Source organism: Solanum verrucosum, unplaced genomic scaffold, assembly GCF_900185275.1.
Source record: "Solanum verrucosum unplaced genomic scaffold, falcon-dt-bn FXZP01000079.1, whole genome shotgun sequence".
Lineage (NCBI taxonomy): Eukaryota > Viridiplantae > Streptophyta > Magnoliopsida > Solanales > Solanaceae > Solanum > Solanum verrucosum.
The window spans coordinates 3,096,237-3,122,429 of record NW_026020368.1 but is presented as its reverse complement, the minus strand read 5'-3'; the positions used below and the strand labels follow the sequence as shown (position 1 = coordinate 3,122,429).

The 26,193-nt window shown below is 33.4% G+C and overlaps 1 protein-coding gene and 1 pseudogene across 1 annotated transcript; one reads left to right on the top strand and one right to left on the bottom strand.

The window, feature by feature from the left end:
- Nucleotides 1-1,042: 1,042 nt before the first annotated feature.
- On the top strand, nucleotides 1,043-1,928 carry LOC125838239 (uncharacterized). Its single transcript, XM_049517317.1, has one exon. The coding sequence runs from the start codon at nucleotides 1,043-1,045 to the stop codon at nucleotides 1,730-1,732; it is 690 nt and encodes a 229-aa protein (XP_049373274.1). The 3' UTR covers nucleotides 1,733-1,928.
- A 17,460-nt stretch (nucleotides 1,929-19,388) lies between these two features.
- LOC125837998 (2-hydroxyisoflavanone dehydratase-like) lies at nucleotides 19,389-25,828 on the bottom strand (annotated as a pseudogene).
- Between the last annotated feature and the right edge of the window lie 365 nt (nucleotides 25,829-26,193).

Genomic DNA, 26,193 nt, shown 5'->3' with positions numbered 1-26,193 from the left:
GATTCCATGTTACTATTAGAAAAATCTCTCTTTTCGTACCAAAGTTGTCCATGCATGTGCCTTTCCTTTTTTTTTTTTTAAAAGACAGCAAACAGCTCATTTGTTTCTATTTCACCAGACCACTTAGTTTAAATATATATATTCTCACCGTCCAAATATTTACTATTAGCATATACTAAAGAACCGTTAAAAAGAGTTCAGAAGTTCAATAACACACTACGACGCCCCAGAGATGGGGAGCAAAGATTTAGGGCGTGTTTGGTACTAACGAAAATGTTTTCTAAGAAAATAAGTAAAATTTTATTTATTTTCTTGTGTTTGATATATAAGTTAAAAATAAATAAATAATATATATAGTTTAGACAATATTATGCGAGATGGGGTGGGGTATGAATACATGGGATGGGATAACGAGATAGAGGTGATGTGTGTTGAAGAATGAGAAGAACCAAGTCAATTTATAATGTCATTTATATAATTTGTTTTTCCTACTTTTACTTTTAAAAGTCATTTTTCCTATTTTAAGAAACGTTTTTTTTTAATTTTAGAGAATTCATTTTCTAAATATTTTAATCAATCGAATATGGAAAAATAAAAAACATTCTCAATAGAGAACACACCCTTATAGATTGTTTAATTCACGAAATAAGATCATGAATATCTCAGAATTAATTCATACTCTATTTAATTGATGATATTACTAATATATTTAAAAATAAATTTATACCTCAAACTTTGGTGTTAGCTTATCCTATTTGAAATGTGAGACAAATTAATCTCAAAATAATTTTATGCGCGAACAGAAATATGCCCATGGATTCTAAAGTTTAGGACAGTAACATCAAGTAGTAGTAGTAAATTTCACTTCTATATATATTTAACGATTTTTCTAATAAAAATTAACTCTAAATTAAAATTATTGAGTTCGACCAAACTTGTACGCTGTTTCCCTGTGTTCCTCCCCTTATAAATGCAGAACTATTCTTGTTCTTACCTTTAACCTACTCCATTTTCTCTTCCTTTTTTACTGATACAACTAAAAATGATGTCTTTAGAAACTGCATCTAGATCTGTTGATCCGAATTCGGGTCCTCGAATTTCCTTCTCCTCAGAATTTCTTGATGAGAAAAACTTCATATCCATTTGTCCAAATTCTCAACCTGAGAAAAAGCGCGAAAAAGAGCTTAATGCAGCAGAATTCGAGTTCCTATCCAGCAATTTCACAACTGGAAACATGACAACAGCCGACGAGCTAATTTTTGAAGGCAAATTACTTCCCTATTGGCAAATCCACCATGCTGAAAAACTCAACAAGATTAGTCTCAAAACAGAGCATGCTGAGGAACAAGTGAATGAAAAACAGGGGAATAGTAAAGAAGAACAGAGCAGGCCAGTAAATTGGTTTATCGATGAAGATCCATCTCCTAGACCACCAACATGCACTGTATTATGGAAAGAGTTATTGAGATTGAAAAAACAAAAACAAAGGCCTTCCTCATTATCACCTTCATCTTCATCATCCTCTTCTTCTTCGAGCGCGAATTCTGAAATTTCGCCCACAGATGAAAGCAAAGAGAAACATGTAGTGGACAAGATTAAGAAAAGATTGGAGAGATCTAAATCAGCAACTATAAGAGTAAGGCCTTTGATTAATGTGCCGATTTGCAGACAGGGGAAAAACAATGCAATACCACCTATTTTTCCTATTAAGAAAGGAAGAGTAGAGAGATGATCAGAGCAGAAATTGAAGGTTATCATCAGTTTTACTCAAATTTGTATAGATGTTCTATACTCTTTCCTTATTTTTTTTAAAAAATTATTTCATTTGGATTTAGATTAATGTTCCTTCTAAGGATATTATGATTGTGTTTTCATTTCTTGTAATGTATCAAAACTTATTCCATTGTAATCCCACATTTTTAGCTTTTCAATTGTCTTTTTTATTACATTGGAAATCGGAGGCAAGGAAAGGGGAAATAGGGAGGAGATTACAAAATAGAGAATCGAATCTTTATCAACAAGATGAAAGTTCAGTAAATCAATTGAGCTACTGAGATCTCAATATTTTTTTAACTACAGTATTTTATTTCAAAACAAGAAAAAGTGAACCATATAGTTGTTTTTAGTTCATTATGAACCTTATGTCTCGTTGACTTTCATTATTAATTTTTTCCCTATGGAGGGGATATAACAAAGAAAACCTGCATACAATAACTGAAAAATTCTGTTCAAATAAGTTTCATGGTGAATTACAGTAAAATACATTTTGAGGACAAATGAATCAAATATTCATTTTTCCGTTATAAGAAAAAAAACACAAGGTAAAAACCGTTGGGTCAAGAGATTTTAACGTTTCCAATTAAGTTTTCGCAACCAGCTCTCATCATCGTCATAGTAAACACTCCAGCACTATCCCTAGCTAAAATCACCATGGGTCACTGTTTGAGTCTTTACGTACGTGTGAAGCTACCCATTTGAGGGCAGTCCAATAATTCTCTTAAGAATGTATAATCAACAGACACGACGATGTCATTTGATATTGAGAAAAGGATGGAAACAAGTACAATTATTGTAGGAAGATCCTGTTATTTCTTGTATTCAGGTTAGTCAAAAATACAGAAACAGAAAAAAGATGAAATAGATAGAATGTTTTTAGTTCGAGTCCACAGAAATCACTGTGTTTTCTTAAGAAATTTAATCTCCTCACTGTACCCGAGGTTTCAGATTAATTCCTCCCAAAATAAAACGGATTAACCTGTTAGAGAAGTAGCGGTACCACAAACTTCAATAACTTCAGCGAACGCAAGAACAACAACAAGAGCACACATAGACTCAGTCGATCGACAATTTTGTTTATGTAAGAAAATGTATGTAGAGAGGAAAAAAATTTCAGTGTTTGAAAAATGAAAACGACCTCTTATTTATAGTCATTAGCAGCAAGGAACGCGTATGTTCAGACAAATATGTTCAAACCCGTTTTTTTTCAGAACGTTGTGTCTTTTGGGAAAAGTAACGACTTTTCAGAAGGAACAAATCCTTTCAAACGAATTTACCGTTACGCGCGAATTTCAAATAATTCGTTGCGAAATTAATTATGTTATTGAATTAACATTCTGAATTAATTTATAAGAGAAAAGAAATGAATTAACAAGATTGATTAAATAAATTTTGTCCAAATATATTATCAATCAAATCATTTGCCAAATCCGAATCCGAAGCCGAAGCCGAAGCCGAAGCCGAGGCCGAGCGAGCGACGACGACGCGAGGGGGTACCTTCTTCTTAACCCTTTAAGAACTAAAGGAAGTGTTTCCAAATATAAGGACAACAATTTCCTTTCTTCTACCAATATGGTAAAAATGACTTTTCATTTGCACTTTGCAATGTGACTTTTCATTTTCCCTCCAAAATTGGTTCCCCCACTTTCATTGGTTCTTCCACTTTTCAATTTCTCTTTTTATTTCTCATTCACACCTTGCTAAACCCAACAATCCCCAACATGAATGGAAAATGGCTATAGTTAAAACATATGCATGAAAAACTTGTGTGTCATGTAAATAAGGTTAATCGCATCTGGATAAGTAGGTTTCCGTTTAAACTTTCTGTAGTGAATATATATCGGTTATACTCGGTCAATCGGTAGATTTGATATCTTTGAACCGTCGAGCTTTGGTGTATACCTAGACAACATAAGTCACACAATCAACCCTTGAACTGTTTTTGGTTCTCATTGTTTTGTTCATTTCAACCATGAACACATCTCGGTTAATAAGTGCTTAGAGAACTGGTCTTATCGGATTCTCCTTGAAGCGACTTACACTTCATACTTACATAGGTGGTTTCTAAATGTGTTATCTCGTAGATACACTATTTGATATACCATGTATCAAACTTAGAAACCATTAAAAAAGTCCTTACGCCTTTATCCTGGTTACTGAACATTGTCTCATCATGAGAATGGACATAAAATAATTTTTGACAATGTTGAACCGTCATCTATGACTTTGTTTTATCTCCTTGAACCTAGATCTTGGGATCTCCAGTCTTCTGGGTAGAGGTACCGCCACGATGACTTGTTCTCGGCCATAGTCCCATTCCCGTCGATGATCTCTCAACTCCTTCTCCAGTTAGGCAATTTTATAAGTGGATCCGACACATTATCATTTGACTTTACACAGTCAATTGTGATAAGTCCACTAGAGAGTAGTTGTCTAACAAAGTTATGTCTTCGTCTTATGTGACGAGAATTCCCGTTATACATAACGTTTCCAGCCCTTCCTATTGCATCTAGGGGCCATTAGTTTGGGCCAAAACGGAATATCTTCTAAGAAATTTCGGAGTCATTCAACTTCTTCACGTGCCTTGTCTAAGACGATGAATTCAGACTCCATTGTAGAGCGAGCTATACATGTTTGTTTGGATGATTTCCAAGATATTGCTTCTCTACCAATAGTGAAAACATATCCACTCGTGGATTTCATTTCAATTGACCTAGTAATCCAATTTGCATCACTATATCCTTCAAGAACTGCTGGATATTTGTTGTAATGCAAAACATAGTTTTGAGTGTCTTCTAAGTACCCCAAAACTCTCATCATTGCCAACCAATGATTTTGATTAGGATTACTTGTGTATCAACTCAGTTTACTTATAGCGCAGGCTATGTCTGGTCGTGCACAATTCATGACATACATCAAACTTCCCAATACTCTGGCATAATTCAATTGAGACTGACCTTCACCTTTATTCTTCGCAAGATTAAGGTTCACATCAATCGGGGTCTTTGCCTTTTTGAAATTTAAATACTTGAACTTTTCAAGTACCTTTTGAATAAAATGAGATTGAGACAATGCTAGACCGTTAGGAGTTTTGTGAATCTTAATTCCCAATATCAAATCGGCTACTCCTAGATCTTTCATATCAAACTTACTAGCGAGCATACGCTTAGTAGCTTTTATATTGACAATGTCCTTGCTCATTATCAACATGTCATCCACATATAGGCATACAATGACTTCCTGATCTGGAGTGTCTTTAATGTTAACACATTTATCACACTCATTGATCTTAAATCCATTTGACAACATGGTTTGATCAAACTTTACATGTCATTGTTTCAGTGCTTGTTTTAGTCCATAAAGTGACTTAACAAGTTTGCATACTTTCTTTTCTTTATCGGGAACTACGAAGCCCTCAGGCTGTTCTATGTAAATCTCTTCCTCCAGCTCTCCATTTAAGAAGGCGGTTTTCATATCTGTTTGATGGATTTCAAGACCGTATACTGCAGCTAGGGCAATTAACATCCGAATTGATGTAATCCTAGTCACTGACGAGTATGTGTCAAAATAATCAAGACCTTCTTTCTGTCTAAAGCTTTTGACAACAAGTCTTGCTTTATATTTGTCAATAGTTCCATCATCTTTTATATACTTTTTGAAGATCCATTTTGAACCCAAGGGTTTGTTCCCTGGAGGAAGATCAACCAACTCCTAAGTGTGATTGCTTAAGATTGATTCAATCTCACTATTGACAGCCTCTTTCCAAGAGGTTGAGTCGCTAGACAACATCACTTCCTTAAATGTTTGAGGCTCACTTTCAAGAAGAAATGTTACAAAATCAGATCCAAAGGAAGTAGTTGTCCTTTGACGTTTACTGCGCCTTGGACTCTCTTCATTGGTTTCATTTTGTTCTTCTAGAAGTTGTTTAAATCCCCCACTAGATGACTCAAGTCTAGTTTTATACGGATAGATATGTTCAAAAAATTCAGCATTATCTGATTCCATTATCGTATTATCATAGATATCCGAATGTTCGGACTTATGAACCAAAAATCGACATGTCTTACTATTTGTGGCATATCCAATGAATACACAATCCAAGGTCTTAGGCCCTATTTTCACCCTCTTAGGTATAAGAACCTAGACTTTGGCTAGACACCCCCACACTTTGAAATATTTCAAGTTGGGTTTTCTACCTTTCCATTTCTCATATGGAATAACATGTGTCTTCGTGTGAGGCACTCTATTGAGTATTCGATTTGCTATAAGGATAGCTTCCCCCCACAAGTTTTATGGTAAACCTGGACTTATAAGTAAGGCATTCATCATTTCCTTTAAAGTTTGGTTTTTCCCTTCCGTAATTCCATTAGATTGAGGAGAGTAAGGTGCAGTAGTTTGATGGATGATTCCATTTTCCAAACATATTTCTGCAAATGGAGATTCATATTCTACACCTCTATCACTTCTAATCATTTTGATCTTTTTATCCAACTGATTTTCAACTTCAGTTTTATATTTCCTAAATACATCTATTGTTTCATCCTTACTATTTAGCAAATAGACATAACAATATCTAGTGCAATCGTCAATAAAAGTTATGAAATACTTTTTTCCACTTGGTGTTGACTTCATGTCACAAATGTCCGTGTGAATCAGTTCTAAGGGATATGAATTCCTTTCAACAGACTTATAAGGATGCTTAGCATACTTAGATTTAACGCAAACTTGACATTTTGATTTATTGCACTCAAATTTAGGCAAAACATTTAAGTTAATCATTTTTCGCAAAGTTTTGTTATTAACGTGTCCCAAACATTCATGTCATAAACATTTAGACTCAGGCAAGTAAGAAGAAGCAGGATTTTTATTCATATCAACTGCAATTACATTGAGTTTAAAGAAGCCCTCAGTGAGGTAACCTTTTCCTACATACATTGCATTCTTACTCACTACAACTTTATCAGAAACAAATACACATTTGAATCCGTTCTTAGTCAGAACTGGTATAGAAACAAAGTTCTTTCGCAATTCCGGAACATACGAGACCCTGTTCAAAGTCACCACCTTGCCCGATGTCATCTTTAAGAGGACTTTGCCAGTTCCTTCCACCTTTGCAACAACGGAATTTGCCATAAACAACTTCTCGTCTATAGGTGCTGGAGTATATGATGAAAATAATTCTTTGTTGGCACAAACATGACATGAGGCACCAAAATCTATCCATCACTCTCTTGGATTTCCAACCAAGTTGCATTCTGAAAGCATTGGACAAAGATCGTCTATCTCTCCTTTGGATTTAGCCAAATTTGCTTGATCCTTCTTCTTGTCCTTCTTGGGACCCCGACATTCAGTAGCCTTATGACCACATTTGTCACAATTGAAGTAGCTTCTATTGAATTTCTTCTTAAGAGGATTGCTCTTTGGACCAGATGCTTTCTTTCTTTTCTTTAATTTTGTGGGATCTTTTTCAACAATATTTACTCCAAATGTTGCTGAATTACCACGTGACCTCTTTTCTGTGGCCTTGTTATCCTCTTCGATTCTTAGCCTTACCATGAGATTTTCAACAGTCATCTCCTTGCGTTTATGTTTCAAGTAGTTTTTGAAGTCCTTCTACAATGGAGGTAACTTCACAATAATGGCAGCCACTTGAAAAATATCATTCACAACCAATCCTACATTAAAGATTATGTGAGTATTAAGAATAGACTTAATATTTTTAACATAGGTATTAAATAAATCTATACCTTCAGCAAGGAGATCATGGATTATGACCTGCAATTCTTGAACTTGGGTGACGACGGTCTTACTGTCTATCATCTTATAGTCCAGAAACTTTGTCACAATGAACTTTTTCATTCCGACATCCTCTGTTTTGTACTTATTTTCTAAAGCATCCCACAGTTGTTTTGAGGTTTTGACATTACTGTACACATTGTATAGATCATCCTGCAGGCCACTCAAAATATAATTTTGACACAAAAAATCAGAATGTGTTCATGTTTCTGTTACCAAGAATCGTTCTTCAGGCGGAGTTTCATCCGACATAACAGGAATGTTCTCATTAATAAACCTCTGCAGACTCAATGTAGTCAGATAGAAGAACATTTTTTGCTACCATCTCTCGAAGTCGACTCCAGAAAACTTTGCAGGTTTCTCAGTCGGTGCTAGGTTAGCAGTTGAACGATTGTGTGCAACCGATATTGTTGCAGCACTTACTGTTCCAGCATTTACTTGATTTGAATTAGTCATTTTTCTGTCACAAATGATGGACAATTTTAGTATGTGAAATACTAACAGTAAAGAATAAATCCTTACACAGACTGTTTCTGATTTAACGATCAAGTTTTTATGTTCTTTTAATCGTTAATCGAATGAATTTTAAAAATTCAAACAGAGTGGAAAACCATAAATGTTTTAATCTCCAGAAACCTCAAATATAGAAACTATAATTTTTTTAAGATTGTTATCTCCTGTATTCAGGTTAGTCAAAAATACAGAAACAGAAAAAAGATAAAATAGACAGAATATTTTAAATCTGAGTCCACAAAAACCACTGTGTTTTCCTTAAGAAATTTAATCCCCTCACTGTACCCGAGGTTGCACATTAATTCCTCCTAAGATAAAATGGATTAACCTATTAGAAAAGTAGCGGTAACTCAAACTTCAATAACTTCAGTGAACACAATAACAGCAACAAGAGCACACATAGACTCAGTCGATCGATAATTTTGTTTATACAAGAAAATGTATGCAGATAGGAAAAAAATTTCAGAGTTTGAAAAACGAAAACGACCTCTTATGTATAGCCATTAGCAATAAGGAACGCGTCTGTTCAGACCCCTTTTTTTCAGAACGTTGTGTCTTTTGGGAAAAGTAACGATTTTTCAGAAGGAAAAAATCCTTTCAAACAAATTTACCGTTTCGCGCGAATTTCAAATAATTCGTTGCCAAAATTAATTCTGCTATTTAACTAACATTCTGAATTAATTTATAAGAGAAAAGAAATGAATTAATAAGATTGATTAAATAAATTTTGTCCACAAAATATTATCAATCACATCATTTGCCAATTCCAAATCCAAAGCCGAAGCCGAACGAGCCACGACGACGGCGCGAGGGGTACCTTCTTCTTAACCCTTTAAGAACTAAAGGAAGTGTTTCCTAATATAAGGACAACAATTTCCTTTCTTCTACCAATATGGTAAAAATGACTTTTCATTTGCACTTTGCAATGACTTTTCATTTTCCCTCCAAAATTGGTTCCCCCACTTTCATTGGTTCTTCCACTTTCCATTTTCTCTTTTTATCTCTCATTCACACCTTGCTAAACCTAACAATCCGAGGCAAAGTCCTCCGTCATGATAGTATGACACGAAGCTTTTGGTCCGCGGTCTATCCTTTAGAAGATAGAGTCTGAGGTGAGATTGTTGGGTCAACAAACTAATGTATCTAACAGAAATTTAAAATTCAAATTATTATTCTGAAGAGTCGCCAATGTTTGAGTCATTAATGGATGGCGGATGGTAGGTATTGACATTTACTGCCTCGTAGAAACGCTCAACTCCGCCAAGACTTCAGATCAAGTATTGCATTAATAAACAGATTTAAACTTGGAATATCTCATCTTATCTCATTCAATTTAGAAGTATAGTATATCATTTCTCAAAGAAAATAAATTAGTCCAAAAATTATTAACAGAGAAAAAAAATTCTCTACCTATCTCCACAAGGTAAAAATAAAGTTTGCTTACACTTTTCCATCCTCAAATCATTGTTATAAGTTACAACTATAGTAGCAACGCACCCACAAGTCAAAATGTCATAGAAAAATCAGTAAATTTTGAATTCCGACGACAATGAGGTTCTAATTGATTTTTCTCCAATCATCCGCGTCTACAAAGACGGCCATGTTGAACGTATTTTTCGTTCACCTCACGTTCCTCCATCACCGGAAGATTCCACCACCGGCGTTTCCTCTAAAGACATCACCATTTCATCAAACCTCAAAGCCAGAATCATTCTCCCAAAACTCTCAAACATCAGTGCTAACAATTAAAAGCTCCCAATCTTAGTGTATTTTTACGGCCACAGATTTTGTGTTTCTTTTACTCGAAAAATAATAAAAAAAGAAAAATGACTTTGGTTTTCAAAAAATCGATTAATCTTATGTTTTAAGAGAAATTGAATTTCCAAAAGATCAGAGTCGCCACTTAATCTTTAGTAAAAATCAAGAAAAAACTTAAGGTTTTCAAATGACTTAAACAAATAAAATCAATTGAAAAAGGGTTCGAGTTCAATGTACATTCCGAGAAGGTGTTAGGCCCTCGGAATGTGTGCTAACTTGCGGTTGACCGGCGATTTGACTAAAATGACTTTGACTAATTTTGAGAAATCATTAATTAAGTAACAAAATCCATTATTTATTATTACTATTAAAGGGAAAGCTAAAGGGAACATTCTAAGGGAAATAATTTGTAAAGTGCAAGTCAAACTAAAAGAATATAAGTAAAACTAAGTGATAAGTGAAAATATAAATATATTTAAATTAAATATAAGAAAACAAGAAATGACTTCTCTTGGGGAGTTTAATTAAATAAAAACCAAAATCAAATAAAATGTTAGTCGATACAATAATAAATAAAGAGTAAAGGAAAGAAATATCAAATTTGGGCCTTTGGCCCAAATTCTCATATCTTGAACCTGTCCTAAGTTTAGAATTGCCAAAATGATGGGTTTCGGCCCATTTATTGTCACTTCAATTTTTCTAGTTTGTCTCATCGGGCTTTGGCCCATTTTCCTACCATTTAGGCTTGCTGGAAATAGCTTAAGGCTTCTGGGCCTATTTGCCTTTCAAAAATCTGCGTATACGTTTTATGTATACCGTTGTATACGAGACGTATCCAACCTGTTTTGGGACTTTCAAAACCTATATTTTATTTGCACTTTTGTATTTCCGCCTTTCTCAACCTATATATCTGGATTTAGAACCTGTAGGATATTTTCTGACTGTATACCACTGTATACAGCAAGTATATTGGCCATTTTTTGACTTTTTCGGAGCTTGAAAATTCAAGTTCCAGCCCCTTTTTGACCTTCGGGAACCTATACTTTGGCTTTTTGCTGGCTGACTCGAGGGACAAGAGTATTGGGACTTTATGGGGGCCTCTCGAAATGTAAGGGAAGGAAAAATAGAGTCCAAGAGGACTCGTATGGATTTCACATGCAACAAAACAAAAAAAAATATTAGCATACCAAAAGAGAAAGAGGAACTGGATCGAAATACTTCATGCAAAGTCTAACAAAACAATTATAAACTGACTGATATTAAGCTCAATCTTAAACAATTTCCAACAGAAGCAATAAATCAAAAATAATTCAATCAGCATAGTCTTATTACATCATCCACAAGGCATGAAAGACATTGCAATTTCATAAGTAATGAATTCCAATTTCCTTAAAGAAGCAAGAAGGAGGTAGCAGAGAAAAATGTGTCAACTATACATATATTTTCAAAATAAGAGAAAAGAAATCCAATAAGATATATTCCGACTAGCACAAGCATTTCAAAAGGAATTACAGAAAAACTAATCAATCATGTACGACCGAAGTGAAAACAATTAACACGCTAGGTTTGGTTAAGTTTAGCCAGAGAATTCCTAACCGAACAATTAACAATGGACTTAATGTATATTTTAGACTAATGAGATCTGATGCTATGAACAAACCAGCAGAATAACACTATTAAGATTTAACAAACATTCACACGATTTCCAGACATGAATCAGAGGATTAACACACATTCTTTTAGTGAACAAGATGGAACAAACAAAAACAGTAGTTATAATTTCTGGAAAATGACACGATTAAGCTAGACCCAAACAATGTCTAATAAACAATAGATAAGACCAAATGAACAAAAAGGCAGAATCATTCATATCACAGGACAACCACAATAATATAAAACTCTTCTGATTTAAGCAAAACTAGTGATCTAAAATCGAAGATAAGCTCAAGAACAGTGAGACAAATCCTTTGACACCTTCATAACAAATAAAAGAATATGAAAAATCATTTTTTTTTAAAAAGAACAACATCTTACAGATTAACTAATGAACAAAGCAAACTTAAGGCAAGCCCCACATCCATTAATTTGAGAAGAACACAAACAGAGATACGAGCTTAAACAAGCATTAAACCATCTAGAAAACGAACACACACTAACATTTTAGAAAAATAAGATGAAGAGAATAACATAGATCGAACACCTCACGTAAGAGTATCTCCAAGCCAACCAAGAATACTACATCAATCCAATACATCGAACTCAAAATGAATCAAAAGGGTTACGAGTTAATTTACCTTGTTGTGGGCAGCGACTTGGAACAAATGAGACTTTGAGGACGATTCCACCACCAACAAGTCAGACTCCACCAAACTCTCATAAACAGTGAACAAGAAGAAGACCAAAAAACCTAGACTAAGTATCTGTAGTTTTCTAATCTATTTCGTATGTCTTTCTAGGTATGTAAAAATTGCCTCTATACTCTTCTAGCCTTTATTTCCTGTTTTATTTCCCATCTCCCTCTAACCTCTTGAACGAAGGGAACGAGATGGGTTTAGATAGGGGAAAATGAAAATCGAAATTAAGGGGGAAACATGCAGAATTTTTTAGGGTGAATTCTCATTCAAAATTCAAATTTTCTGCAGGAGATATGGCTGGACAGCTTTAACTAGTACAATTCTAAACAGAAAAAAGAAGAGAGTTGTTCGATTCATAGAGCAACGACGAACCCTGAAGGAGATCACTCCACCTAGATATTCTCCCACGTTCTTGTACAGAAATGATAAGAAGAGAGGAGAGGGCCACGCAGCTGCCCTATTCGGGTCGCCCGAATCGCGATTCTGGACTTGATTTGGGTCGCGAGTTTCTGGGTTGCATTCTTCTGGACTTCAGCGAGGAAGAAGACGTAGTAAGGGTCGTTCAATTACTGTTTGTTGTACGTATTGTTGCTATTTGGTGGGCTGGAAATTGAGTATAATGGGTTTCTAATGGGTATTAAATTGTTGTTGTTGTATTGTATGGGTTTTAGTGGGCTGAAGAAATGGGATGCTGAAAATGCAAATAATAAAGCCCAAAATTGGCTTCTTAATATAAGTTGAGAGGCTTGGTAAAGAAGTGGCTACAATTGCATTACAAAAACTTAGCCGATTTGAACTTCATTAGGATAGATTGGACTAGTAATTAAATAAGACGAATTGATATTAATTAGTTAACAAGCTTCTTAATTTTAACGACATAATATAATTAACTTAATTATAAACTAATTGACTTGAAAAATATAACTATAACTTAAACCAAATTAAATTAATAAGCTATTTAAATAAGAAATAAAATCTTTTGAGATGATTTTCGAATATTTATAAAATAAACTAATTATATAAAGACATATTTATAATTACAAATTATAAAAACGATCAAAATCATTACAAATTCTTGAAAATTATTTTGAACTATATGAAAAGCTAATTATTTCAAATAGTTTGGAATTTACAAAGCTCGATGATTAACTTATATTGTGGAGGTCCAAAATTTGGTGTCAACAGTGTTGGGTCGACTTTCTCTTTCCTTTCCCAACGTTACCTCAACCTCTTTATTGACAATCAGAAATCATCATCACCATTTACCATTTCTTCTTCTAAAGAAATGACACAAATTGAAGAAGAAAGAAGAAAAGGAAAAAGAATTTCAGACATTTCAGACAAAGCTTTGATAAAACCCAGCTGTATGAAAAGTTTATCTGTAGATGTTGTGGTTAAATCACAACCCCTCATCAAGAATGAAGATAATCAATTATGAACCATTAGATTAGAACTTCTAGAAATGTGCTCTCACGTGACAAGCTTGTGAGGAATAATAGTTGGTTACATATACTTGATAGCTGTACAAATTAGGAAGTGACAGGTGTATAGTTTGTTTTATTATTTTGTTGTTTTGTAGTGAATGTAATGTACAAATACAGAAGTTTGGGGATGAAAGAATGATTTAGAAATTTTTCACAAATCAATTTGCTCTTCTTTCATGGTATCAGAGCAGTAGCTCGATCCAAATATCCATCATCATCCTCACGTAAACTTCTGAATCATCAATTTTTGAGACATGGGAACCACAAGACCTAAAACTATTCTTACTCTAGGAAACACTTCCATTCTTAATACTCAACCTAGTCAATTAATGGCTATTGATGCGCATCATCCCTACTTTCTCCACAACTCAGATTCCCCTGGGATGAATCTGGTGAATGCACCCTTTGATGGAAAGGGTCTTCCAGGTTAGAGAAGATCCATGCTCATTGCTTTGTCTGCTAAGAAAAAGCTTGGATTTATCAATGAGACTTGTGCTTCACCAGATCCACAAACTCCACAATATGGACAGTGGAGTTGCTACAATGACATAGTATATCATGGTTATTGAACTCATTAACAAAAGAAATTGCAAACACTGTAAACTACTCTAAAATAGCAAAAGAACTATGGGATAGCTTAGAACACAAATTTAGTAGAACCAATGGTGCTAAGCTGTATCATTTGCAAAAGGAATTATCAGGCACTGTCCAAGGAAATTCTGATATAGCAGGGTATTTCACTAGACTGAAATGCTTGTGGGATGAATTGGATGCTCTTAATCTCATAATGTGTTGTTCTTGTGTGTGTACATGTGAGGGAAAATCTAAACTGGTCAAATCTTTGAAGGATCAAAGATTGATTCAATTTCTCTTGGGTCTCAATGATGTTTATCCCCAAGCTAGGGGAAACATATTGATGATGAACCCATTACCTAGCATTGATTATGGTTATTCACTACTCCTACAAGATGAGAACCAAAGGGAAACCTATGCTCATAGTTCTAATGATGCTATGGGATTTATGGTCAATTCACAGAGGAGGCAACTTCAGAATTCAGGAAGTATTGTTTCAAGGGGAAATCTCACTCAATAGAGAAATTTCAATGCTACTCAAAGAGGTGGCAGAGGGAACTTCAGGAATAAGGGACGAAAGGGGAAATATGATCCAAATGTATCATGCACACACTGTGGAAAAACTGGGCATGTTTATGATAATTGCTTTAGGAGAATTGGCTTCCCTGATGACTTTGAATTCACCAAATCTAGGAATTTTCACTATAATAAATCAAAAGGGTTTCAGGGAAGGGCCAATGGAGCTTTCAAAAATGAAGACACTGAAGCACCAAACATCCAACAGCATCAAGGGACAACTAATGCTAACATTCTTGATCAACTTAACAAAGAACAGTATGCAGCATTGGTGAAATAGGTTGCAAAAGACATTAAAATGGAACAAACTAATACATCAGCAGGTGGTTTTACTGCTTCTGTTATATCTGGTACAGTTCTTAAATATTCTGCTTCTTGTTTATCAGTTTTAAAAACAGAACCTGGATTATTGATTCATGTGCTTCAAAACATATGTGTTTTGATTCCCAATTTTTCACTTCTTTGACTCCTCTCCCTGTGCCTTTGCATATTACACTGACAAATTCTTCCAGGATTATTGTGACTCATAATGGATGTGTTCCCATTCTTCCCAACTTAACACTTGAAAATGTGTTACATGTCCCAGTTTTCAAATACAATTTGTTGTATGTCAATAGTTTGTGCACTCAATATGTTTGTGACATCCTTTTCACTCCGAATTGGTGTCTCTTACAGGGTCATTTAATGAAGAACAATCAAGTTTTTGGTGAGGTCATGGATGGTCTATACTTGTTGGAGGTTGTTAGTTCTAGGTCTAAGTTTTCATCCAAGAATGTTGTTTCTATACAAGAAGGAAGTAATTCCATTTCTAAGTCTGATCATGTTTCTTTGCAAAGTTTTGTCAATCTAATTCCTAATGTAGACCTCTGGCATGTAAGATTGGGACATATTCCATTTTCAGTGATGAAAAAGTTTGATTTCATCAAGTTTGGTCCTGATTCTAATTTTGTATGTGATGTTTGCCCTCAAGCAAAACAAACCAGATTGCCTTTTCCTCTCAGTAACATTCATTCTGAAAAGATATTTGATCTACTGCATAGTGACACTTAGGGGCTTTATAAGTCCCCTACTTATAATGGTTTTAGGTATTTCCTGACTATAGTGGATGATTACAGTAGGTGTACTTGGACATTTTTGATGAGTTCCAAGAGCAATGCTTTTCCTCTTTTAAAGGATTTGTTTTATCATGATTGAAAGACAGTTTCAAGCTCAAGTCAAATGTATTAGATCTGATAATGTCATGGAACTAGGAAAAGGTCATCAATAAGCTCAATTCCTTAAATCTCAAGGGATTCTCCATCAGACCTCTTGTGTTGCCACACCACAACAAAATGGAGTTGTGGAAAGAAAGCATAGACACATTCTTGAACTAGCTAGGAGTCATGTTTCAATCTCAATTACCTATTTGTTACTAGGGGGAATCTATCCTCACAACCACTCATTTGATCAATAAATTACCTTCCAAAGTTCTCAACGGAAAACTCATTATGAGATGTTGTTTGGTCAGTCTCCTTCATATGACAACCTTAGAAGTTTTGGTTGCTTATGTTATGTTTCTTCACTAGCACATTAGAGATCCAAATTTGCTCCTAGAGTTATACCTTGTGTTTTTCTAGGTTATCCTTTAGGTAAAAAAGGTTACAAAATCCTAGATTGAGTTACTAGGAAGATTTTTTCCTCAAGAGATGTCCATTTTCATGAACAACATTTTCCTTTCAATTCTTTCAGGTCTACTGCTCCACCCATCTTCTCATATTTTCCTTTTGTCCTAGATTACCACCTTTCTAGTCCTCTCATTTATCCTAAATCTCCTGATCACTCTCCCTCAAACATCCCTTCTTCACCTCCTCCTCTTTCTTAGTCCATTTCTTCTCCAACCTCTACTATTTCTTCTTATCCTCCTCTCCAAGAGCCCTCTCCTCCACCTAAGAGATCTGGTAGAGTTATTACTATGCCAAGTTATCTGCATATCTATATATGCAACAACATAGTTTTAACTGATCTAACAGGGACATGTTTTCTTCATCCTTTTAAGCCTACTGCTTTTTCTTTTAATTCTTTGTCTTTGCCTAATTAACACACTCTCCTCTCTTTATCTCACATCAATGAACCCCATAGTTTTCCACAAGCATCTAAACTCCCAGGCTGGACAACAGCTATGCAGCAAGAACTACAAGCTTTAGATTATAATCATACTTGGGATATAGTTGAAATTCCTCCAGGTAAAAATGCCCTACCATCCAAATGGGTTTATAAAGTCAAACATAAATTTGATGGTATAATTAAAAGGTTAAAAGGTAGGCTGGTTGATAGGGGGACATTCAACAGTTTGGAATTGATTATACAGCGACATTCTCACCTGTGGTTAAGATGACAACCATTAGGTGCCTTCTCACTGTTGCTGTGAAAAGAGGCTAGCCAGTTCACCAATTAGATGTCAGTAATGCTTTTTTACATGGTGATTTACAGGAAACTGTGTACATGAAATCTCCTCGAGGTTTTCCCCTTATCAAATCTACTCAAGTTTGTCTCTTAAAGAAATCTTTATATGGGTTGAAACAGGATTCAAGACAATGCTATGCTAAATTGGCAGGGGCACTGATATTTCAGGGTTATTCTAGTTCTCTTAATGACTACTCATTATTTTTCAAAGTCACTGCTGGTCTTGTGTCCATTATTGTTGTGTATGTGGATGATATTTTGATTACTGGAATGGCAAGGCTGAGATTATACATGTTTCTGATTTTTTAAACTAAGAGTTTCAAGTCAAGCATCTGGGGGACATACATTATTTCTTAGGTCTTGAGATTTTCAGGGAAAAACAAGGATTCATATCAATCAGAGGAAGTTCACTTTAGACCTGCTGCAAGAATTTTCTCATACAGGGCCCAAAGTTTCTTCTCCACTTGATCTTTATTATAAACTCACTACAGATGATAGTCCTTTGTTGCCTAATCCTACTATTTATAGACATCTGATTGGAAAGCTTAACTATTTGACATGCACTAGACCAGATATATCATTCGATGTGTTGAAATTAAGCTAGTTTATGCAGCAGCCTACTCAATCTGATTATTCTGTAGCACTTAGAGTTTTGAGATACCTGAGTATTGATCCAGGTCAAGGTATTCTTCTCTTCTTGGATCCATCTATGCATATTCTCTTTTTGCAATGCCGATTGGGCTTCTTGTAAAAAATCTCAACGATCCGTCAGCGGCTATTTCATCACACTTGGTGGTGCTCCTATTTCTTAGAAATCTAAAAAGCAGACTTCAGTTTCCTTTTCCTCAGCTGAAGCAGAATACAGGTCTATGAGACGTGTCACCGCTGAAATTACCTGGCTAACTCGATTACTTGTTGATCTTTCTACACCTCATCCGTTGCCAGTTTCTGTTCATTCCGACAGCAAAGCAGCCATCCACATAGCCAAAAACCCCATATTTCACGAGCGAACCAACATGTGGAGTTGGACTGCCATTTTGTTCGCCAACAGTTTGTTTCCGACCTCATCACTCTCTCCTTCATTCCTTCTGCTCATCAGCTTGCAGATCTGTTCACAAAGCCTTTGCACGGTTCTTCTCATCAACACTTATTACACAAATTGGGGATTTCTTCTTTTCCCTCCAATTTGAGGGGGGATATTGACACTTAGAAATCATCATCACCATCTACCATTTCTTGTTCTAAAGAAACGACACAAATTAAAGAAGAAAGAAGAAAAGGAAAAACAGTTTCAGACAAAGCTTTGATAAAATCCAGCTGTATGAAAAGTTTGTATGTAGATGTCGTGGCTAAATCACAACCACTCATCAAGAATGAAGATAATCAATTATGAACCATTAGATTAGAACTTCTATAAATGTCCTCTCATGTGACAAGCTTGTGAGAAATAATAGTTGGTTACATATACTTGATATTTGTACAAATTAGGAAGTGACGGGTGTATAGTTTGTTTTATTATTTTGTTGTTTTGTAGTGACTATACATGTACAAATACAAAAGTTTGGGTATGAATGAATGATTCAGAAATTTTCCACAAATCAATTTGCTCTTCTTTCACTCTTAAGTTCCAAATTAACCGATATTATCCTCTCTATAGAATACCCACTTGCTCCAGGGTAAAGCATCATTTTTCTGAAATTTACGAAGATTCTTGGAAAGCATTGCCTCTCATGTTCATGTGAACCCCAAAATCAAAAAAGAACCATGGTTAATCGACCATGGAGATTTCGAGAAAATCTTCATCAGCGGCGACAGTGCCAGGTATAACTAAGCTCCAGGTAAAAATTCCCATAAATAAATCGAGTATTTGAAGTTGAAACTAAAAATATGTGGTGTTGGAAACCTTTGCTTCTCTGCAGTATTGCCTTATCTTTTTGTCAAAGGCCCTCACAAGGTACTCGACTAGAAAAAGTGGATGTTAGGTACACATAAAAGACTTTGGCTATGTGCTGACACTAGTCCTAGCTAGACATGAGAATATATGTGTTATTGTCTGATCATAATAAAGCGAATGGAAATATTATTTCATTTAATTTCCTCAATACATAAACACACTTCACAATTTGATAAAATTAGCAATACAATTAATCAGATTTTTGGCTTTGTCACTCTCAATATTCAAAATCTGAAAGCAATATCCTTCTCCTTCAACATCAATCACCTATACTGATTTTCCGCTTTTCTCCACAGCTTCTGCATAATAAATCCCCAAATTTCTCAGCTCATCTTTCTCCGCTACACACACCAAAATGTTCAAATAACCCAACTCTGCCAATTTTGAAGGTTTTTCAACTAAAGGATTAATCCTCAACTTACACTTTTATATCTTCAAACAACCCAACTCAACTTTGTTTAATGATATAAAAGTGTAAGTTAAGTGATTTTATTGATACAAAATAAAGTTTAATAAGTTAAGTGACCTTTTGAGATATTAACTCCTTTATTTGAGCTAAAACAAGCATAAAGGAGTTCATATCTCAAATAATCACTTAACTATGCACTCTTCTCTCAGAAAGTCACTCAACTTTCAATTTTAACTCAAAAATCACTCAACTATGCACTTTTCTCTCAGAAAGTCACTCAACTTTGAATTTTATCTCAAAAGTCACTCAACTATCCACTCTTCTCTCAGAAAGTCACTCAACCTATTAAATTGATATTTAAATTAAGCTTTGTTGATATAAATTTTTTATTTAAAAACCAAATTTTAAGAAATAAAAAAATATTTGTTTAAACTATTTAATGACCTGCTCCACTTGACCCGACCCGCTAAAAATATAATATTTACCCATTTTATTAACTCTTTCTCCTCCTCTTGTGCTTTTTTCTAGTTCTCCATTGATATTTCCTCTTCCTCTTTTAGTTAAGTTTTAATTTAGGCTTCTAATTTCAAGCTCTATATTATGTACGAAATTAAAAAAACATTGATGCATGATTTTTTTCCCGTTTTATTTCTCAATTCCTTGGTCAGATTTAGACAATGTCCCATCATCACGATATGAAATTTTGTTTGTCGCTGGGCTACACCATGATCTGATTGATCCCATGACGAACAAGACTAAACCGTGCAACACCTATATCAGGCGATAACAAGATTGCAAGCTAAAGGAATTGATGATAGAAGTGTTGTTGTCTTGTGAGAGACTCCGATAAGCTTCAACCACATTGTGGCAAATGACAATATTGACCAAGGGAACGTCCTGGAAACCCCTTAGGCGATAAGTATTTGGAAAGAGGGCACTTTGATAACTATTTTTGCTTCTTTTAGCAGTTCACTTACTTATCGCTAAAAGAAATGGAATCAAATGGAGAACTAGAAGAAGAAGAAGAAACAGCAATGGAGAACTAGAAAAAAAATAGAGGAGGAGAAAGAGTCAATAAAATGGGTAAATGTTATATTTTTAGCGGGTCGGGTCAAGTGGAGCAGGTCATTAAATGATTTAAATGGATATTTTTTTATTTTTTTAAATAAAAAATTTATATCAGCAAATCTTAATTAAAATATCAATTTAATAGGTTGAGTGACTTTCTGAGAGAAGAGTGGATAGTTGACTGACTTTTGAGATAAAATTTAAAGTTGAGTGACTTTCTCAGAGAAAAGTGCATAGTTGAGTGACTTTTTAGTTAAAATTGAAAGTTGAGTGACTTTCTGAGAGAAGAGTGCATAGTTAAGTGACCATTTGAGATATTAACTCAGCATATAGGCAAAATCCTAGAGCAACTTGGTGATTCTTAGAAATCTAGCTTGTCTGCCTAGATTTGAGCTATAATAACAAGTTGTTCTTGTTATCATGTTACTACTACTTTGGGTCTCTCCCATTCTTTGTTACCCTAAAATGGATTAAACAACTCTTTGTTGGGAAATGATGAATTTCTTTTGTGTGAATCCTAGAACTTTTGCTTGTATTATAATTTGATTCATTTATGGATTAATTACTTGAGTGGATCTCTTTTAAAAAATAATTACTTATTTTAAATATACTCTTTAATTATTATCATTTATAGCAATATATAATAATACTATATATTTTATTAGATTTTTCTCTCTCTCGTCTCTTTCTCTTTTTTCTCTCTCAGCTTTTTAATTTTTATCTCTCGTTCTCGCTCTTTCTCTCTTTTTTTCTTTATGTCGTTCTTTCTCTCTTGTTTTCTTTTTGTTATTGTTTCTTTCTTGCTTTCTTTTTGTCGCTTTTTTCTTTCTTGCTTTTTTTTGTTGCTTTCTCTCTCTCTTTTTGTTGCTTTTTTTCCTTTTTCTTTCTCTCTCTCTACTTTCTTTCGTAGAGTAGTCAATGATTTGTATAATTAATAAAATTTGTATCATAATTAATTAATTAAACAAATAATCTAATCGTAACAAATGAAGAGACATAATAAATTGCAAAATGAATTAAACTTGAATTAAAAATGTATTACACACATATTAAAGTTGAATTAGAAGAGAATTAAACATGAATGCAAAATGTAGCAAACGAAAGAGCATTCTATGATCTGTAAACTGAATGAATTTGTATCAATAATGAATTTAACAAGTAATTCAATCGTAACAAATCAATCAATAAATTACAAAATGAATTAAAATTGTATTTAAAAGTGTATTGCACAAATACTAAAGTTGCATTGGAAGAGAGAATTAATCATGAATAAAAAACGTAACTAATGAAAGACTAGACAATGATCTATAGAATAAATTAAACTTGTATCAATAATGAATTAAACAAGTAATCCAATAGTAACAAATAAATCAAAAAATTGCAAAATAAATTAAATTGCTTTAAAATTGTATTACACAATATTAAAGTTGAATTAGAAGAGAAAATTAAGAATGAATGAAAAACATAACTAACGAAAGACAAGACAACTATCTATAAACTGAATTAAACTCATATTATTCATGAATAAAACTTATATTTTTTTTATTTTTTTTTACCCTCCCTAGGAGCTCCCACCCCTTTTGTTCCCTTGGTGACTCAAACTCGCAACCTTTGGGTTGAAAGTGAGGGGTGCTTACCATCCGAGCAACTCTCTCTCGTCATGAATAAAACTTATATTATATGTATCTTATAAATTATTTTTGCTTTTATCACTAAGAAAATGAGCGGTGGTTGCATTATGTATTAAAAATGTATTGTGCATGTCTTATAAATGTATTATTAGTGTGTTACCTAAATTATTCTTGTTGGTATCCATAAGAAAGGAGTGAAGTGTGCAATACATATTATAAATGTATTATTCATGAATAAAACATGTATTATATGTGTCTTATAAATTACTTTTGGTTTGTATCTCTAAGAACGTGAGTAATGTTTGCAATATGTATTAAAAATGTATTGTGCATGTATTATAAATGTATTATAAGTGTGTTACCTAAATTATTTTAGCTGATATCATTAAAAAAGGCCAGGGAGTGAAGTTTGCAATATGTATTATAAATGTAGGATGTATTGTTCATGATTTTAATACAATTATGAAACATATCTAATACAACTTTAATACAATATTTTTCCTAAACTCAATTCTAAACTTAACCAAACCCTCTTAAAATTGAGATATAAACTCCAAACGATATTTTTAATTATTTGTAGGAACAACCTATCCAAACTAATCGCAAACGAAAGAGCAGTCAATGATTCATAAACTGCATAAAACTTGTATCAATAATTAATTAGACAAGTAATCTAATCGTAACAAATGAAGAGACATAATAAACTGCCAAATGAATTAAACTTGAATTAAAAATGTATTACACACATAATAAAGTTGAATTAGAAGTGAATTAAACACGAATGCAAAATGTAGCAAATGAAAGAGCATTATGTGATTTGTAAGCTGAATAAAACTTGTATCAATAATGAATTAAACAAGTTATTCAATCATAACAAATCAACCAATAAACTGCAAAATGAATTAACTTGTATTAAAAGTGCATTGTTGAATTAGAAGAGAAAATTATGCATGGATAAAAAATGTAACTAATGAAACACCAGACAACGATCTATAGAGTGAATTAAATTTATATCAATAATGAATTAAACAAGTAATCTAATAATAACAAATACTAATAAACTACAAAATGAATTAAATTTGCGTTAAAAGTGTATTACACAATATTAAAGTTGAATTAGAAGAGAAAATTAACAATGAAAAATGTAACTAACGAAAGACAAGACAATAATCTATAGACTAAATTAAACTTGTATTCTTCATGAATAAAATATGTATTATATGTGTCTTATAAATTATTTTGGTTTGTATCTCTAAGAACATGAGTGATGTTGCAATTATGTATTGTGCCTATGTTATAAATGTATTACAAGTTTGTTACTTAAATAATTTTGGTTGATATCACTAAAAAAGGAGTGAAGTTTGTAATATGTATTATGAATGTATTGTTCATGATTTTAATACAATTATGAAGCATATCTAATACAACTTTAATACAATTGCGATATAGTTCCATAAATTTCACCTTTTTCGAGTTTCAATCTAATATTTCTCCTAAAATCAATTATAAACTTAACCAAACCCTCTTAAATTGAGATATAAACTCCAAACGACATTTTCAATTATTTGTAGGAACTACCTATCCAAACTAATCACAAATTCGTAAAATTCAAATAATGAATTCAAAATTTGAAGCTTTATAATGACCATCAATGGTGAACTCCTGCTTCTGTAATTTTAGAGATTTGAAATTTTTGCTTAAAAACGTGATTTTGTACAAATTTTTTATCTTTCTATTTCTCTTTTCATATTGTTTAATTGGGTAAAAATAGTGAAATATGGGAAAAAACTGATTTGAAAATAGTTATTTAAATGAAAAGTTCAAAGAAGAAGAAGAACAAAAAAAAAAAAGAGGAGGAAGATAAATAATGTCAGAGAAAGAGACGAAGAAGCAGAAGAGTAAAAAGAAGAAGAGGAAAAAGGGCTGAAAAGAGGCGAAGACTACAATTTTCTTAATTCCAAAAAAATGTTATATTTAGTTAGAAAAATTATGTTGCCATAGATGGTAAATATTTTTATAATATAGCATATTTATGTGATTTACTCCTGATTTATTGATCTTCGTGTATCTTGTTCATGACATATATCGAGTTAATTAGATACATTGATGCTCCTTACGAATAATTTTTGAGCTTGTTAGCTAGGGATTTACTCCTATAGCAACTTACTAGGTGAACGATGAGTAAATTTGTGGACGTTACATTGGACCTAACTTAACCCAAAAAACTAGCCCAAGCCCAGCCCACTGATATGGAACTTCAGCATGATCATAATTAAATGAGGGATCTATACATTCTTGTTTCAATTCAGTATGTCTCATTCGGTAAACAACAAGAATATATGTATGCGTCACTTTTTGCACTAGAGAATATTAGCTCTAAATAACAAAAATACCATACAATAGAACTGTTTAGGTGATAAAGGAGATTCCTAAACTCAACATCAACTAAATAATTTCACACATTATGAATTTGGTCACCTTGAAAAAAATTACTGTGCACTGACATAATACAAAAGGACAAAGTAGCTCAATAACACAAATTGACGTACGACATTCAAAATTATAATTTTCAAACAATCTGAAACGGAAGATAATGGCTAGTTAGTTGTATTATGTTGCAATAACATTTTATTTTATTTTATTTTATTTTGGTTTTAATCACTTGTTGTGAATAAAAGAAGCATAATGCATCATATCTTTAGTTTTCTCACATCCAGGTTTATATATTTGAAACGAATGACCAACTTCTTCAAGTTCAATAACCTAATTCAATTCTCCTTTCCATCCACTTTTCTTAACACCTTCAACAAATCGAATTAACGTTTCTCCAAAAATATACTCATCTTTCTCCGCGATACAAACTAAAAGTCTTGAGCAACCCAACACCGATAAACTAGGTGCATTTTTAGCAAGTGAATTAATCATTGGAGATAATCCTTGTTCTAGTGATGGACAAATGTTTATCCAAATCTTATAAGAAGTATGGAAAAGCAAGAATTGAACCACATATCCCCACACCACAATTTAAACTTTCTTTACCTGCTCTCATTGTCATAGTAAAAACTATATTACCACCAGCACTACTGTCTCCGACTAATTAGAAGAGTTTATCAAAATAACCATAGGTTAAAAGTACTGGTAACAGAGTCGTCTTTGTTAGCATGAGAAGTGACCCATTGAAGTGCGGTCCAACCATCATTATGGATTGTTGGCACGTCATTCTCTGGGGCTAACCTATAGTTTACGGATATGATAATGGCGTTTAATTGTGAAGCTAAGAGATTTACGTAACGATGAGTCCAATTGGTAAAGGGGGATTCGATAACTAGTCCTCCGCCGTGGTAATAGACTAATACGGGGAGCTTTTGGTTGGGAGTAATTATAGTGTTTTTTGGAAGATAGAGCCTAGCAGAGACATCAGGCGAGATAGTAATGTCTTTGGAGGAAACGTCATTAGTTGTCTGCATGCGATGGTGAATGGTAGCATGTACCATGTACGTCAAAAAAACATTCGACTCGAAAGAAAGGATATACATCTTTAACAACCTCAACATTGTTTTCCATGATAGACCAAATAATTAGTGTTGAGAGGCTTATGAGAATTTGGATTTCAAACATTGAAATAACCCTTTGGATTTTATAGATAGAGATACTTTTTATAGTACATTATTCATTGTTTTAGTAGTTCCAATCCTTTTTTTCTAGTTGTTTATAATTTTTTATTTTTGTTTTATAGTTATTAGAGATCTAGAAAAAATATTTTTTTATTCAAATTGTAAAAGGTTAAATAATGACCTTAATGTATTAAAAATGGTTTTAAAATGTTCTTCGTTCACTATTGATTGAATCAAATATGTCC